The 18,222-nt window shown below is 33.6% G+C and overlaps 1 protein-coding gene across 3 annotated transcripts in view; it reads left to right on the top strand.

Moving 5' to 3' along the window:
• IP3K1 (inositol-trisphosphate 3-kinase-like protein) overlaps positions 1-18,222 on the top strand; it is an 80,720-nt gene that overhangs the window by 45,507 nt on the left and 16,991 nt on the right. Inside the window, exon 1 of one of the 3 annotated variants that reach the window (XM_076113553.1) lies at positions 2,852-3,010. The exons of 1 other annotated variant lie outside the window; for it this stretch is intronic. In XM_076113553.1, coding sequence (XP_075969668.1) covers positions 2,984-3,010 — 27 coding nt within the window. In that variant the 5' untranslated portion in view covers positions 2,852-2,983. Of the gene's footprint in view, positions 1-2,851; positions 3,011-6,300; positions 6,566-18,222 lie in introns of those variants that run through there. One more of the 3 variants, XM_076113551.1, reaches the window with a different exon arrangement.

The raw sequence follows: 18,222 nt of genomic DNA, 5'->3' as shown, positions 1-18,222 counted from the left end.
ATTTTTCAGAAGCTTTGTTACCAAGTGATTTAACCTTCGCGACGTTTTAGCGCAACTATACGACAAATAACAAAAAATGTGGCCAAGTGCTAGCGCTACTTTTGTACATAAGGACTCCGTTATATTGAGATAAGGCTTTAAAAAACGTAGCGCCTCTTTTCTGTTAAAGGTTTTAAAAGTGTGGTAGCTTACGTTCAATATCTTGGTTTAAAGGAGTAATAAGTATTGTAACCGGTTACCAAACGTCTGTGCCTAAACATTTAATGTAAATGAATACAATAATCTTAACTCTAATTTACCTATGTACTATACTAACCATAGTTTAAGGTGCTCTAAAAGAAAAAATACATAAGAGAAGCGCCTTCATCTCATGTCTTTACATTTGTCCATCTGCTTAGCAATGATCCCTCTAACCACGTCGGCAAGTAAACATGATTCGTACATTCGGAATCCGTGAACTTTGAAAAGTTTACCGAGTGACGACTACTGTTTACTATTAGCGAAGAATGCTGTGATCTTTTGTCGTAATGTCTTTACGTAAACATTCACTAGTTAGTGCTAATTTATCAAGTCATTACTAGATTTTAATGAATTTAATCAACGTTGCACAAGATGGTAATATAATCGATAATATGAGAAACAAATATTTTTGTAACCAACCATTATGCGGACACGTGCATTACTGTGCCTCGATTCTCTACTACTATCGACTACCGACAACCGAACTGTCATCGAGAAATTTTGTATGAAAATCTGATCAGCGCCTCTGACGGGTGTTGTAGGAAATATTTTGGCAGTACATTCTAAATGTCAAAAATTCGATAGTTAGCCGGTTGTCGGTATTCGATAGTGGTAGAGAATCGAGGTACCGTATTATGCTTACTAGCAGATTTTCTTAACGAAGCGGTAAGTAAAACAGCTCATACAAATATATAACACAGTGATCCTCAAATTTTTCCAGTGTTTGTCTTCAATTCCATTAGTTATCACATTATTTGAGAGATTTAGCGTGTGTTATCTAAACTGTCCTAAATGAAATAGTAGATCAAATGTTTAAAGATTAAACAATAACAAAATTAAGTGAAGGTTTTACAGTAGGAGGAAAATCTTAGGTCGTTACTACGTAGAGTATTGTGATGCGGTTGGATGGCTATATTATGGTTCCAAAGTACCATAATTATTCTATCTAAAATAGGTTTTATTTTGTAACATTATAATATCCTCATAATGTGCCTACATTCAATTCGCAAATAAAAAAAATATAACACAAAAACTTAATGAAACCTAATTGATTCTTTATAGTGATTTATAGAAAAATTAACTTACTATCTTTGTATTCCTCTTTTTACATTGCATAAGCATTTATATGAATAAAGATAAACGAAATAAAATACCATATTAGTTGTTTAAAAGAGCACGTAAATGTCAAAGATTCGTGCATTCCACAATACAAGTGTGATATTATAAAAATACTTGTGATTTAATTTAGTCTAGAGGTAGAAATTGAAACAGGTTTTGTAACGTCTGTAATCAATTAATCAGACAGATCAGCCAGTTACGATAACAAATCTTGAATTTCTGAAAATTCATAATTGTCAATGTTCCCAAACCTCATTGTAGTTATCACTTGAGGTGTATTGCTTACCCCCGGTTTCTGAGGTACATTTAGCGGTAGTTTATCTATTCCAATCGCTCTTGAATAGATAAACTAGTGCTAAATTCTTAGTCAGTCCAGGTAGGTAAAATGAAAATACGTTATGAAACGATGCAATATTCTTTACAAAGATCAGATTATTTATTTCAGATTGGTGAAATATGGCAACTCGGAAAATGAGTTAGGAGCCCATAGAAGAGTTATTTTAATCTTAGTGACATAACCAATGTGCTTTTGTAATAATGTAAGTAATTTACCGTTAATTACTTGCTTCTGTTGTTTAAGTAATTCGAATAATGATCATTATCTCCTAAAATCATTAGTTGTTGACGTCAGTAGCCATAACCTATTACAACTTTACATTTAATGAATAATGAAAGCAAACTAATTATGTTCCCGTTGATAACGAAAACGAAGTTACCTTCGTAAGTAATTCTGAATGGTTACAAATTATAATAATTTATTCTAAATTAATTAAAGCAATGTTTTTCAAGTAGTCATTTTATTACATTGTATTTGTAATTTTAGTGCCCGTGTTTTTGCGTGTAGAACAAAACTTTGAAATTAGTTTTAATATTATTATAGCGTTTTATTCAAATCGGAAATGAAAGAGCTTGTTAGTTAGCTATAACATTTGAATATTATGCATACAATTTTTTCGTACTCGATAAATAGCAAAGTCTAAGCTTTGTTGAAAAGTTCGTCATCGTTATTGAGTAAAAAATTGTAAAATGTAGTTCTTGTTACATAAACTATATTGGGAAACATTCTTGGAATAATGACATTTCATCTAGTCCAACAGTAAAAAATTAAATAAAGTAAAATTACACTGTTTTCAGTTTTTTAAAAAATGCGACTTAGTTGATCGTTTATAAATCTCATTTACAGTATGTCATTGATAAATTACGCATACACCTCCACAAACATTATTAGGCATTCATGCGCGTTCTAAATAAGGAAATATTTCGCAGCATCCTTACGGCAATTAGACGCCTAATTAAAAATTAAGATAGCTTCCTGTCGACAAGTTCGTCGAGTTATTTGTAGGTTATGTGAATAACCGTTACAATAACCGGGGAGTTCGGGATGTTGGGAGAGACATGGGGGGGGGCAGTGCGCGGGGAGAGAGGGGGATGACGGGATGCTTCCCGAGTGCATGCGTACTACAGACGCGTTATAATATCGCATATTATGCTCCATATCGTATCAAATACTACTCTCCCACGATTCAACACATTAAAATATTCAATACAAAAGTGAAATCAATGCTCGAGTGTGTTATTTTTTCATGTTTATATGTATTTGTGCACGTTTCCGTGAAGAGAGGTTATGTTGACAAAGGAGTTATGGTCACAAGTGAGTAAACACTGTTATTTCATTATTTCCTTTATTTTATTACATTCCATTTAACATAACAAGAAATTTGGATTGTTACGGTGAGATAATCTTTATTTTTTGTGGTTCCTATTATGATTAAAGTGGTCTAATGGCATTGGTAGAGCGGCCGGATCGGTGTAGAGTCATATCTTGTTCCAACTCATAATGGTTGTCCCATGGAAGTAGTGTTGTTAATAACGATGACACCTACTATTTAATTATTTAAAGTGATTAGGAAGACACTTTGTATGATATAATTTACATTCGTTTATGTAAGTTAAGATAATAAACCGAACAGCTGATAGAGTCACCTACTTAATTATTGTTTGTAATAAACAAACATTGTGGGATATGGCGATTACATTGACCATTTACATACATTTTTTGTGACTGAATTATCGACTATAATTGTTATTTTCTTGAAATTCTGTTGAAATTCTGTGTGTCTTGAAACTTTTTCCTTAGTTATCTATTAAAAGTGCTTACGAAAATGTAATCTTATATAAGAAATTAATCATAACATTTATCTTAAATTCTTTATACTTTATGCAACAATCTCATTATTTTTACATTTATTATTAGTCATGTTTTATGGTTATAATGACATCAATAAAATCTTTTGACTTTGCAGCCATTAAACCCGTTCATAAAAGTACACGTGTTTATATTCGCACTTAGTAAAGCGATATTTTTTACTGCGATTATCGTTCATTGTAAAAAAAATATAAACTCTATACAAAAATCTTCACGACAAACGTTATTCCTAATTACATAACATACAATATTTTTAATGTTTTAAGTATTAACCACGTAGTATTATTGGCTTATTTTGTAATATTATTACTATTTATTTATATCACAACCGTGACCAGAAATCGCCTATAGAGAAATAAAAGGCTGAAAAACAACATTGACTTATCGAGCGTGAACTATTTAGATCGACTAATTCGATTTAGTCAAGCTATTGCCTACACTAACAAAGTAAAGTAATATAATAAATCTACGCTCGTAAAACGTATTTTTAAGCGAAAATATGTACATTATAAGAGTCACTGCAAACACCTGATTTGGTGGATTGAACGATAAAATAATACCTGGCGAACAGACTTGAAAATGTATTATAAATAAATAAATTTAACCCATTTACTTAGTGTCCCACCGCTAGGCAAGAGTCTCCTCCCGTAATGTGGGAGGGTATGGGCTTTGAGTCCACCACAAAAGTGTATTATGTAACAAATATTTATTATTAATTGTAAAAGTTCCTATGTAATTATCAGTCGATCAAAAAGGTGACCCTTGAGTTTCTACCCAGTTCTGCTTGGCTATTTCACACTGACAGTAAATTAAACATAGCTTTGGCATTAATCTAACGATTTGACCTCAATGAATATATGATTTGATTATGAAATATTCCATTTCATCGCCTCCGAGTGTAATGTACAAACGTTTGATGAAGGTAAACTTACTTTAGAAATACGTAATGTTGATGGAATAAAAAATATCAATTGTACTGCCACAGTACCTAAGGTACTGTAGCCTATATCATACCTATATATATCGAAGTATATAGTAAGTAGGTACACATGTACATACGCAGTATCGTCATAGTTCCGTTCATTACAATGCATAATCAATTCAATTATCCGGTGTTGTGGCGTGACACCATCCTCATTAGTTCGAAGCCATTCATGTCCTACTCGATAAATAAACAGTTTTTCATACGTCTTAGCTACGTACAAAAATAAGGTGAAGAAATACAGTATAAGATGTTATTAAATATATTGCCTTCCTTTGATAGATTGTCATGGGAGTTAATTAAGCTTTTGATTAGTATAATATAATTATTGCTAAGTTAAATTTTAAATACGGTTTGTTGAATGTCCCCTGAAGGTTTAATCGTTCATTCGGTGTAAATGTAGAATGTACTTTTCACAGGAAAACCAAATATAAAATTATAATTTTGCGTCATTCTGTAATTTAATAATTCCATGCAATCCATACTATTTATATTATCAGTCTCCCGATGACGTGAATGTAAGAAATGAGGTTAAATTGTACATATTGGATATAAATTATTTGATTTTAGTTATCAATTGTATAATATTGAGCAAAGCTTTGACGAATGACGTAAATTCATGTTTACAATAAGACGAAAATAAAACATTGGAAAGTACAAATAAGAATATAATTTCACAAGCGTATTTTCTTTTTTTGTTAACATTTTTATAAGTGTGATCGAAATATGGATTTTTACAAGTAAATACCAGAAGCTAGTTTGGAAAAGGAGCGAGATTCCGAGACATAGACATTACCTTATTGCGGTAGAGATTCCTTTTACCTGTTTTCCTTGGAACTTGAAAACTATTGACGTACGATTATTAAAATCCAGTTCTGTAGCCGTTTACCGCAAGGCTAGGATGGAAAAGCTCTATAATGTAAAAACACTCTCCAGTGCCCTCTAATTGCGGGTTATTTCAGAAAGGCTTAAGTGTAAGTGTGTGTGTGTATTTTCTTAAACCCAAATAGAGGAATTGCATCAACCACTTAATTCCAAGTTTTAGTTACTGAATGCCAATATTCTCTATAAAATTACGATTATTCAAACTACTTAACGGGAATCCCGTATTGTATATAACTTCGCGTTAGGGTTAAAGTTCATAAAACATGCCATATCGTGCGCACATTTCAGCAAAATTACGTATTTATTTAGGTATTATCGAATGATGTCAAAAAACTTGATAAGATCTACTGGTGGCCTTAATTTAAGTTATATCAGACGAATGCTCAACGTAATAGCAACACTTTAGGGTTTGGTTAGATATTTGAATACCTAACTTTATAATTCGGGCTTTTATTAAGCTTTTGCTCTTTTACATACTCGGAAATCTAATATGTACCAACATATCCTTATATGATGTAAATCAGCAACTATTATATTGGGTAACAAAATGCCGCAATATCAAAAATCTACAACTTAAAATACAAAAATAGTAATTTCCGTTAGATTCAAGGTGACACCTGATAGAAACATCCACAAAGTTAGTAAAACCTTTATCGAGCCCGACCTTCTAGAAGCTTTGTAACGGTAGGCGTGTTGGTCGTGTTGGACAGTAGCGCGAACGATAGTGTGCTTGGAAATACTGCAGTAATGACGGTAAAAGCGGGTCACGTCCGTGGCAGCAGCGACGGATGGAGCAGGGAAAGTCACTCGAGTGTGGATAACTTGTAGTTTCTTTTTTGCAAGCGTAGCAAGTTGGGCACGCATGCGCGGGGCGCGCGATACGTCAGTGTTGCATGGAACCTACGTTCACTTCGGACGCGCGATTGGCGCTCGTGTCTATGACGGCGTTTGGTGCTTATGAATAAAGAACGAGTGTGTGTGTGCTTTGGATTGCGATGAGCGGTGCGGGGGTGGCGTCCCGGGCGACGGAGCAGGTGCCCCTGTCCGCCGAGTTCCCGGTCAGGCTCTACATGAGAGCCCTTCGCCAGTACCAAAAGCTGCTTGACCTGAGACGCCTCACATCCAAAGACAAAGTAAGCATTATCGTCACAACGACTATGATCGTTTACCTTGTAATAGACCTGTTTACTGTTCTATTAAAGCCTATGTATAAACTAAAGTTATGTATTTTCTTTGTACAACTTAGTTGAAAGAAGTATATTATTATAATTTATATTACAAGTAGTTAGTCGAATGTTACTCTAGTAATATATTGTTTGTTTAAAGTGATACTTGTACAAATTATACTTTGTGCTCCCTTCTCTATACATCATAATATTATTCACATAATATGTACGTAGAAGGCTTATACTATGGAAAACAAAGAAAAATCTTGTTTCTCCTTATTTGATTCATGAATAAAGTATGGGCTACGGTAAATCCTGGATATTAGAAGACGTAAGGCGCTGATTCGAGGAAAATATTATTGAATTAATTTGTAAGTTGCGTGTTGGTATTATGGGTATATGTATAGTGGTGAATACATAAGTCGCATGACTCAATCTTCGATTTAATTATAATATGTAGGTACGTCCTGTAGCGTAATTAGAAATCATACCGACTTACTAATAGGATTTCGATTTCCGTTTAATATTCACCTCAGTACATTTTTTAACTCACTTTTTTGTTTGGACGTAATGATGTATTGAAAGTCACAATATTCAATCAATAGTCAGTCAGTTATAGACTTATCAAACGGTCGCCACTCGAGACGGAGCTTTTTTAAGCTTATCGTCAAATCGGTTAGAGGGCAAACGATTCATTATTGTATTCGGCATGTACCCACGATGTTGTAGTCACTGTAGTCAGTGAGGTAATCTCGGTCGAGTCAAGGGTTTTATCAGTTTCAAGGTTGTGGTGCGCCGGCGCCGCCCACTCGCTACAACAAACATACTATGTTATTAATTCAGAGCACCACGTCGAAATATTTATGTAATTCAAACATTCGCATCATTGCTCGACGCTATAATGTTAATCACAAAGTAATGAGGGAAGGTCATACTTAATGATGAAAAAGTATTGTAATCAAATACATTGTAACACAACCAGTTTATAACTTTGACATGTATATGTTAGTTTATGAAAAAGTGTCTAAGTACTTCAAAAAAAGTGTTTACATAGTTACATTAAAAAACAACTCTTATGTCTATAGAAATCGACCACAAGTTGCCATACATATGTCAAGTTTACCATGGTTTAATAACATGTGTATAACAGGATAAACAATATAACAGAAGTTACTGGAAATCGGCTGTAACATACTTACAGGAATCAATGTGCAACACGTAATAAAATTTCAGGAACAAACATAAACAGGATAACTTTGGATGTATCATGTAGATTGTAAAAATAAACAGATGTTTGGCGCGGTCGTCTCGTAACCTTAGCAGGCATATCGTCGCCAGTGCCGCACCCTTATGCCTTGATCACACCTACTTCGCGAGTAAAGAACCCTAGAGCAAGTCCATCGCTTAGTTTGTAAGAACACTTCGACAATGTGTACATTACCAAACGAGCATGTACTTTGCGTAAAAGCAATTTTACGATTGTGGGCGAGTAATGTTTGGCCCCCTGTAACACAGTAAACTATTTTAAAAGAAGTCTTTGTAAGTTTTGTGGGTTATTTGGTGATATATGATGTATTACAGACGGCTGCTTTATAGAATAAAGAATTGTGTAATCCAATAAAAGGCACGCAAACGGTTTGCATAAGTCCTTCAGTTTCCTTTTAAGATAAAGTGTTTAATTTCTTGATAAAATCTGTTAAAACAAATGTTGGGTCATAAGCAAATGAGAACACAACATCCGCTACCAAAAATATCTCATTGTACAAGATTTTTTCCAATTTGGGATATAAACAATAATTGTTTAAAAATGAAGATTGAAGTAATTCTCACAGCTGTCCAAACTGTCGTCGTTCATTATGTTATCTATCTGAAATCACAGCACGATGATGTGAAATTAGTAACAATATAAGCATCAAATTGTTTAAGTATACAAATTGCAATATGTATGTTTACTTAATTGTTGTATTTAACAGATCTTATTCAACTTGCAAAAAATAATATATTCACATCAATAATACACTTGATCATTTATAGTGTGTCTGAAAACGGAACTTAGTTTTTCGCTCGCATTAAGTATTTCTGGTTTAAAACTCAAATAACAATTTAATCTGAAGACTTTTATAGTAGTCTGAACCATCGAAATGATTCACTAGAATAATATAAGTCGTTTCATCATGTAGGCTTCGTATACGAAATTAATGCACATTTGAAAATACGAATCCTTACAATAATCGAAACCAAAATTCGTGTTTTCGAAATCGACATTCTTGTTTTTTTTATGGTTTATAAAAACAGCATTTTTGGGATTTGTTGTAACATGAGGAAAGAAGACTTCCAAATATTTTTTACGTCAATTAAAGGCGTTTTTCATGAATGTTATTAACCAACAGTTTTGTGACGTCTGTTAGTTAGAGCCTAATTTTATTATCTTACCTGTTTTACGATGTTCCACTATAATTTTTTCCAAAATCAGTCCCTTTAATTGCTTTTTTAACTTGAAATTACACTCTTAATTGCGATCCGTTAATTTCATTTCATAGACCCTCGGCCTGCCTGTTTTTTTTTATCACAGCTTCTAGAACGTAAAGATACTTATAATATATGAGTAAGACATGATACTAGTACCTATTACAGAACAAATACTAGTTACTTTAAAAGGGCAACGAGCATTTAGCACGATAAACGACTGTCATAAGATAACACTTGACAAGGTTTCGAGTAGTCTAGTTCGAACATTTTGAAAATGTTTGTGGTTGTCACCGAAAGTGTATGGCGGTATTCACGGTGTGTGTACGGTGTTCCAATCTGTATCGCTAGCGGGCACGTCGCGTCGCTTTCCGTGTCCGGCCACTTCCTGCTGCCCGCGTGCCACAGTAGGCCGAACAGCTAACTCCCCGCACTGCCTCTGCACTTATCGATTAGACACTTCCGTAACATAACCAATGTTTCATAGTATGTTAATCTTACACCATAGGTTTTAATACACGAATTATAAATCTGGACGATGGCGATGAAATCGGCGGGCTCAAACTCCAACACTAAGAAAAGCTTTCGCATGCATGCGCATTTCCCTGACAGACCGGTGCGGATTGATCTTGTACAGAAAATGAGTTCTAACATAGACTCATACTTTTTTATTTGAATATTTCTGGCTGTTGGCTTTCCTGTTATCAAGGCTGTATATTCAGCACATTATAATAATACTGTGGCATAACAATAGACCGTACCGTAGATCTATTTTTAGATAGCAGATTTTTTTTATGATAAATCAACAAGTTGAGTTTGCCTCATAAAAAGGTTGCGACGCTAGTTATATGTTCTTGCGGCTTATCAAAAAACCGTACTGACATCTAAAAATAAGACAGGTATAATTAGCTAATTTTATATGAGTTAGGTACTGGGCTATTATTGGTTCCTTTTATACAGAAAAAAATAATAATATATAAAAAAAATATTACGGAATTTGCTGAAATTTCGTATATTCTATCGTAATTTCTTGAACATTGGCTCGATTGCTCTACGTTCATCCTTGGAAGACGTCCAGCCTTAGATGATAATGACAACTTTTAAGATTCAGATACCCTTCTCGTATCAGAATTAAATACGAGAGGAATTAACATCCGTTCTACTTTCACCGGCAACTCATAAATATGGTTCTTTGTTCTTAACACCAGATTCATCTCTTAGTTATACAGAACATATGGACAATTAATTATGCATGTAAAATACTAATGTAGCAGGCGCATCCTACTTGCATGCTTCTAATATTTTAATACTAAAACAACCATTTTGCTTTTAATCTATGGGAGGAAATCCTCACAAATTGTATTCACTGAAGATTGAAATTTAAAAGAATATTGACTTTATTTATACAGACTCAGATACATTAAAATTAAGCATAAAATAAGACGAGCTTTACAAGATGTAAGTTTTTGCTTTACCTGAGTTTTGCCCTCGTCATTACGTGTTATACCCACTTAGAACTTGCTAAGAACAAAATTATAAGGAAGCCTAAAAATAAGCCAAACATTGACGTACTTGCGTATACAAGGTTTAAGTTGAACTGGGTTTTTGTCAGTTTTCTTTTATCTCAGTAATGACATACGCTCGTCGTTCGTGTAACGGACAGCCGTTTGAAAGAAACTGTCGTTTACTTTATTACTCGTGTTGTGTCTTTACATTGTACAATTTTCTGAATGAATCGTTTTAGGAAAACTGATGATGAGTTAGTAAACTCTTCTGACAATTTGTACTAGCAATAACAGTTATAAAAACTATGCATATAATTCCATTAGTCTCAGTTAAATTGTTAATGTTCTTAATTAGACGTACTGGTTTGACATAAAACATTTTTGAGAAGAGATACGATTAACTATGGGCAATAAGGGCTTGATGACGAACTTAGCGGATATAAATAGCCTTCTTTATGTGGTAAATAACCCTTATGCAAGTAGGATATTAGTTTCATCATTACTTTGTATATTAAACTGAAAGAAATAAATATTTAATAGTAATAATGACACGCGATCATTTGACGCTAGGAGATAATAAATTTGTTATCCGACAAAAATAGCATTGCATGTTTCTTCTGCGTATATTTAAACATATGATAACCTCTGTATTGTATGTGTTAATGTCATTGTTGAATAAGCCGTCCGACCACTGGCGACTGCTGCCGACCAGTTAGAGATGAGCTGGGATGTGACGCTCATTGACGCAAATGTAGCGATTGTGTGCGGGTCAAAAACTTGCCGCTTTTTATAAACAATATTTATGGGTAATTCGCGATAGCTGAGAATAAAAGCAGCAGTATAATTATTATTATTAAAAGAATATAATATGTATATTTTCCAGTTAAACTTCCCTGGCTGACCTTTATACACATAATTAGATTGTTAATCAGTTCTATGGTTGCTCGATTAGTAATAGTTGAAAAAACACGGGGATTTACTTGAGGCTTATATATGAACGATATGTAAGAAACAGTGCCTCGATTCTCTACTGCTATCGACTACCGACAACCGAACTGTCATCGAGAAATTTTGTATGAAAATCTGATCAGCGCCTCTGACGGGTGTCATAGGAAACATTTTGGCAGTACATTCTAAATGTCAAAATTCGATAGCTAGCCGGTTGTCGGTAGTCGATAGTGGCAGAGAATCGAGGTACTGGTAATACATATTACATAATCTTTATAATGTTTTAAAATGTTTGTCATACAAAATGATCCTAAAATTAACATCCCGGTAGTAACCCTTCTTCAAACACAAACACTATGACGCTTTATTTGTTCGTTGCGTTTTCATTGATATGAAAACAAGAATATCATCTCTGAGATACATGACGAGTGACAAATAGCAAATAATATTTAACTTGTAAATAAACAGAAGCTAAATGTTAGATCATTGCATTTGATAAATAAAACAAATTTTTGCGGAAGAAAAATAAAGTGCTTTTATGTTAAACCTTTATTGAGATCTATTTTAAGAATTCACATATAGAGATCTCTATATTAATTTGTTAACTTGGCAACACAATTGATTGCGTTAGAGACGCTCTGAAAAGACGATAAATAAGTTAAGTCATTGCCTACCTATTACATAACAATAGCAATATTTATGTTCAATGTTGATACACTGACACGTACTGTTCCGAACAGTTGACAACAAAAAGTTTGTGCAAAATTTACGTATCGCTCGCGTATATTTTTTGCAAGTTGATTGCATGGAAATCTGTCTTCAAAATTCATTACGAAAATAGTTTTGTGTTTTACATTTTCATGAATCATTAAACACGCTATTTATAGTTCAGCCCCAATTTTGTAAAAAGGTAATGGGGCGTTTCCGTCGCTGTTGATATGGTGACCACAAAGTAGGCTTGGTGCCACACTATCGCTTCTGTGACGAGTCTGTTGTGCCCATGACGTGCCACCCAAAGTTTGGAAAAAGATAACGTATCATATTGTTTTCGGTTCTTATTCATCTTTGTTCTACAACTTTATAAATATTATTTTTATTATTTAGTGGAGGCGTGAACCCGTAATCGAGCTTTTGTTATGAAATGTTGAGTAAAATAATGATACGCTGTCATGTCCACTTTTACCTCCACAAACTTATCCACTTATTTTTTATTTGGAAAGAAAAGGCGTTATTCAAATAAATGCGAATTGGTTAATCGGTTTTTATAATTCACGGCTTGTCGATATAGGTCAATCATTTTTTATACTTTTTGGTGGCATTAATCAAACGATAGTCTGCTGATACAAGGTATATTATACACGAAGGTTGCTGCATGTGTTTGCCCTCAAGGGTATATCTAGCTAACACGCATGCTACAGGCGGTATTTGATGTTTTTCAATGTTTATGCAAAGTTCAGTCGATATTATTCCGTAAATCTATTGAAAGGACATGACAAGATTTTACCATTTTGTATCTAAAAACAATCGGTGTCAACGATACTGGAAGGTCATTTTTTATATTCGTTTCGTACACATCGGTCCTTTGACTTGTCCCCACCTATTTTTTATACCACCATCATGATTAAATTATAGTAATCGCTGACTATTTGTAAAAAATAGAGTATGTAAGTTATAGTCTTGTCTGATTGGCAACAAAGTACCGCAATATAAATTAGTTTACACTTAACAGCAATCTGATTGTTTTATTTAACATAAATTATCGTATGTTTTAAGATGTTTTTCTTGTTTCTGTGTGTCTCTATTAGCATTCATATATACGTTGAGGTTTGTTATGCCAATATAGCAAGTCGGGTCTTGTAATGTCGTGTGCTGTTATCTTTTTCGTCGCAGTCGTAGGTCATCCTGAAAAACTAAACATTTTGCTTAAATGTTATTGGGCACGCAAATGTAAATAAGCGATTTCGTAAAGCCTGGCTTGAGGCATCACTCGAAAGCCATTGCATTTCTCAGTATTAACGAATAACGATTCCTTTTTGCCGATTGGAAAAAAAATTGTACACTGTACAGGCTGTATAACTGTCTCGTTTAGCGAACATCGAAATTAAAATAAGTTATGGAATTTTTGGACCTTTTGAAAAAAATAACGGTACTATACCAACGCAAGCCTGAGTTTTTCTTACACGAATATCAGTTGACCAATTTGGGCGATCGAATTATATAAAATAAACTGTCAATTACGCTGTCATGGCGCACACGCAAGTGAATCGGTGCCTTTATACAAGTTACATAGTAGTTGACATGTCGTACGTCGTACCTTTTACATTGGAGTTGATAATACCGGAAATCGTGTCTATGCGCACACTTCCTACTTGGCACCTTTAACCTGAAGCGTTATCTGCAATGCCGTAAACGTATGTCACCATTGTGTATGTTATTTAAATAAATAAAGCAAATAAATGCACATAATAATCACCGGTCAATGCAACTTGAATATGTGCAGGTTTACTTCTATCAATGATCGAAGTTTGATAAACTCATTTTCGATGACGAGCGAGGTTGTAAAATAGAAAAGATTCATCAAGGCTTAGTAAAGGTGATAAAATAAGAGCTGTTTGTTTATGATGAAATGAATGGATGCAGCTTTATAAATTTTCAACAAATGCAGTCATAACCTCGATTTTCATTGTAAATGTAGAGCAACCGAAATATTTCGAATAACCAATACGCATCTCAATAGAAGTCATTAAATCGATTCCATATTTAGCTAAAAATATCACAAGTTTATAACTAAACAGGTTTTATATTACCTTTCTAATATTTTAGGCTGTCAGGTTATTTTATTTAATTAATATCTAAATATAGCGTGTCAAAACTATTGCAAATATGCGTGAGAGAGAGAGAGCGGCAAAATTAAAATTCCTTAGTTAATAGATTTTCCATACCCGCAACCTCGAATGAAATTTGTTACGGGTGTAAGTGGCGTACTGAAGTTAATAATACGTTTTGAAAATGTATGCAAAAAGGTTTAATTTACTCTGTACTTAGCAGCTACATGCGATTGAAAATATGCAATTAAAATCATAAGATTCGCACACAACGTAGTTTTAAGTTATGTGTTAATAAGTTGCACGGGAGAACACACAGCCCGCTCATTTTCTCATAATGATCGGTTTGATTTATGCTTGTGACTTTATGTGCAATTAAGAGGCAAAACTTTTGTATCGTCTCAGTAGACAATCGCTAAAGACGAACTCGTATTTGCAAAAGCTATAACTGCAAGTCAAAAAAAATATTAAAGACTTTACAGCTTCATTAAACTACGTTACCTTACTTGTTTAAAGACATGTTTTGGAAAGTAATGCTAACTGGGAACTACAAGCAAAAAGCAAATTCACAATGATTTTTAAAAATTCACTGTATTTGAGTTCTTTAATCAAGGCAAACACGAAGTCTACCTGATATAATCCTCTAGCTTTGCTTTGACTTAAAATAATCGGGCAGGTAGCGCGAGCCGGTACTCTTATTAAGCAATTTGATCTATTTATACATGAAGACATACACTTGATTTGAATTTAAAACCGCTTACGTCATCGCTCGATATAAACCTTCGACTTCGGCAGCGTACACAAATTGATGACAAAAAAACGCTCCATTTTCCAATCACTTAGTAAATCTGTTCCATATTGTGAGTCATTATGCCGTGATGCAGCGTGATCTACTTGACGATAAAAACAAGATTATGGGTCGGAATAATTGTTCGTTTTGTTGCGTAGAAATCAATGGTATGTAGTAATCATCATACATTATATATGAGGTAACATGCGTCGAGTTTGTCGCCACTGTTTGCGTGTACTTATTTCATATGAGCATTATTTACCTTCCGCCTTCATTCACCCTGTGTATAACTCTAATTAACACAATTAAACTTTAATTACAGCTTTAAATAGACAATGAGACTGACTGTTCCCAAAGTTATGATAGTAGGTACCTACATTGAAGGCATCGTTTCAAAATTTGTATCACGCACACATTCCACCGAGATCCGGAATAACAATCTGTGGATCACATTTTTTGTTTGTTATGTTACGTGGTGCATTTTTGAATAGATTCTACATACTTACAGTTTTATTTGAACTTACACTGCTTATAAATTGTATTTAGAGTATCGTCAAAGACCAAATAATCTAAAAATTTATTATATTGTATCAACTTTTCTAAGACAAATCATGGACCTTTAATATCGATTCATATTTTGTAAAGGTTATACGATAATAATTTGATTTCTTTTTCTTCTTCCAAAAGCCGTCCTGTGATGGTCATAATTGAAATTTTTTAAAGGTTAATTATTCATTAATAAGAAACAACATATGAATCTATCTATCTTATCCTGTTTCGACACCTAACGTTTACCCTCAGTAAAAGATCTATGTTACTAGAAAGTCTTATAAACAATAGGTTGTTTTTTTACGATGATACTACAGACAGAGCGACACAAAACACATGTACCCTAAACGCCATAATGATATTTGTGAGTACATAATGAGTGATGAATTATGTATTTATTTGTATCGTAAGTTAGTGAACTAGATGTGTCACATTGCCACCCTGTTACGTAATCTTGGAAGGACATGGCAAGTGCACGTGTTATGCCGACTATTACCGATGCGATAGAGAAAATTTAAAAACACATAAATTTCCCGGTGAGTTACAAATAATGTTGTTTGTACCAAGTCGATGGTACGTTTCAATACATATGTAGTTGCGTCAGCATAATAAAACAATTGTGATTGTGATCGATGTTCTCAACAAGTGAACGTTATCGTATTTACAATAATCCGTTGGAATTTGTCGTGAAATATGTATTCCAGCTTGGATTTTGTTATACCTACTTTATCTTGTTTCAATTTTATTTTGTACTATTGATTCTTCAACACGAAAATTATAAGGCTTTTTCTTGTACGCCCGTTCTTTATGTAGTCTAATATTATACACGTGAGGGGTGAGAGTGTAGAGAATTCCTTAAAATAATTTGGATAGCTTTGACTGTAAAAAGTATCCTATAAAAGTATTTGAGTTAATTAAAGTGTTGCCCGCCAGACATATCTATGGCAGACTCGATAGACACGCGACTGAAGATGGGGTCATCGGAGCTGTATAATTTTCATATAACCACCACCTGTGTACATACACAATGAATTGAAGCAGTTTTAGGGACATAAATGGGAATAAATATGTATGCGCTGAAGCCGATGAAGCAGTTTCGAAATGTTTTGTGAATAATGAGAACAATGTGACGCAAAGCATAGCCTTGTAAGATGCGCCCTATTTCATAACCGCCGCGGTGCACATGAGGAAAGTTACACGTAAATGTGCATTATATATTTCAGAGAAACTACTTAGTATTCAAGAATTCTTATCTTTTCATCGCTTCTTAACTGCTGTATTATCTCTAACAAAACATCACGATGTTCACTGGCAATAAAGGCATTTACCGCCCTTTGCATTGTAATGCACTAACAATCTAAACAGAAGGTAGATTCTAGTTATTCGAATACTTGGGTTATAGTTAATTTTCCCATCACGTTTATGCGACAAATCATCAGTATTACAAAACACGTAAACTCTGATCATATCAACATGTCCTTGAGAAATATTCCAAACTTGGCAGATCATGATTAAATGGATGATGACGACGTACTTTGTCATAAATTTTCTATACAGTTAGTGTCAAAATATGATTTTGCGTAAGAACATATTCGACTGCGGTAGAAACTATTTTGTTTTTTTTATGCATATTTCAAACCATATAAAAATGTTGCAAAAAATTTATAAAAATCTATTAGTTGGCTTATCTGGCAAAGTAAAAAGCTGAACGAGCACTTTTTAGGACATCGATTTTTTATTTGGGTTACATAACATTTTAATTAAACACTTACTTGTGAGATATGCCCCACGTAGAGTCGAAATATCAACGCGTGAAAAACCCGTAGCAAAAATTCACAAGGAAAATGTATTTGAAACTCTCATTTAAACGACTATGGTTAACATTTATTGCATACATACCATATTAAATTAAAATTATAATGTGTTTACACAATGCAATGAGCGATTTGATTGTATCAATACTGTTGCCTTAAACAGACGGTAATTTGATTTGCACATTGTGTTTATCTTATTTTCTTTGATGCGTGAAGCGTCAGGTATCAATACAGGCAAACAGGCGAATACTGTGCCTGAAGGTAAAATGAGCACATTTATATTTTATATGATCTATTCAACAGGATACTCGCTAGGATACCAGGATGTTTGCGATTTCCCCCTTCCGGCCTGTATCCTGAATTTTGATTCATCGAAAACATTTAATGACATAAAATGTAAAAAGCTGATGTTCAAATTCCAGTGGCTCGTATTGTTTTTCTCATGAGTTCAATCTACGAATGCTTTAGCGCATGATATCAAGTATCTTTTAATGAGATTAACTAGTTAAACAGATTTGTTTGAAGGCCAACATTTGCTAATCTTACTCACACAGTATTAATTACATTACCATCAAAATATTATGGTACTATTTAGGTTTTACTTAAAAACATTAAGATGAAATATATATGTAGTCTTTTTAAGTAAATTATGCTAAAATTACTTAAAATGTAAAAACAAACATTGATTTTAAAGGTTTTTGCTATGCTAATATTTTTCTCTTATTTG

Source organism: Anticarsia gemmatalis, chromosome 4 (assembly GCF_050436995.1).
Source record: "Anticarsia gemmatalis isolate Benzon Research Colony breed Stoneville strain chromosome 4, ilAntGemm2 primary, whole genome shotgun sequence".
In the NCBI taxonomy this organism is placed as follows: domain Eukaryota; kingdom Metazoa; phylum Arthropoda; class Insecta; order Lepidoptera; family Erebidae; genus Anticarsia; species Anticarsia gemmatalis.
This window is presented reverse-complemented; position numbering and strand designations above follow the sequence as displayed.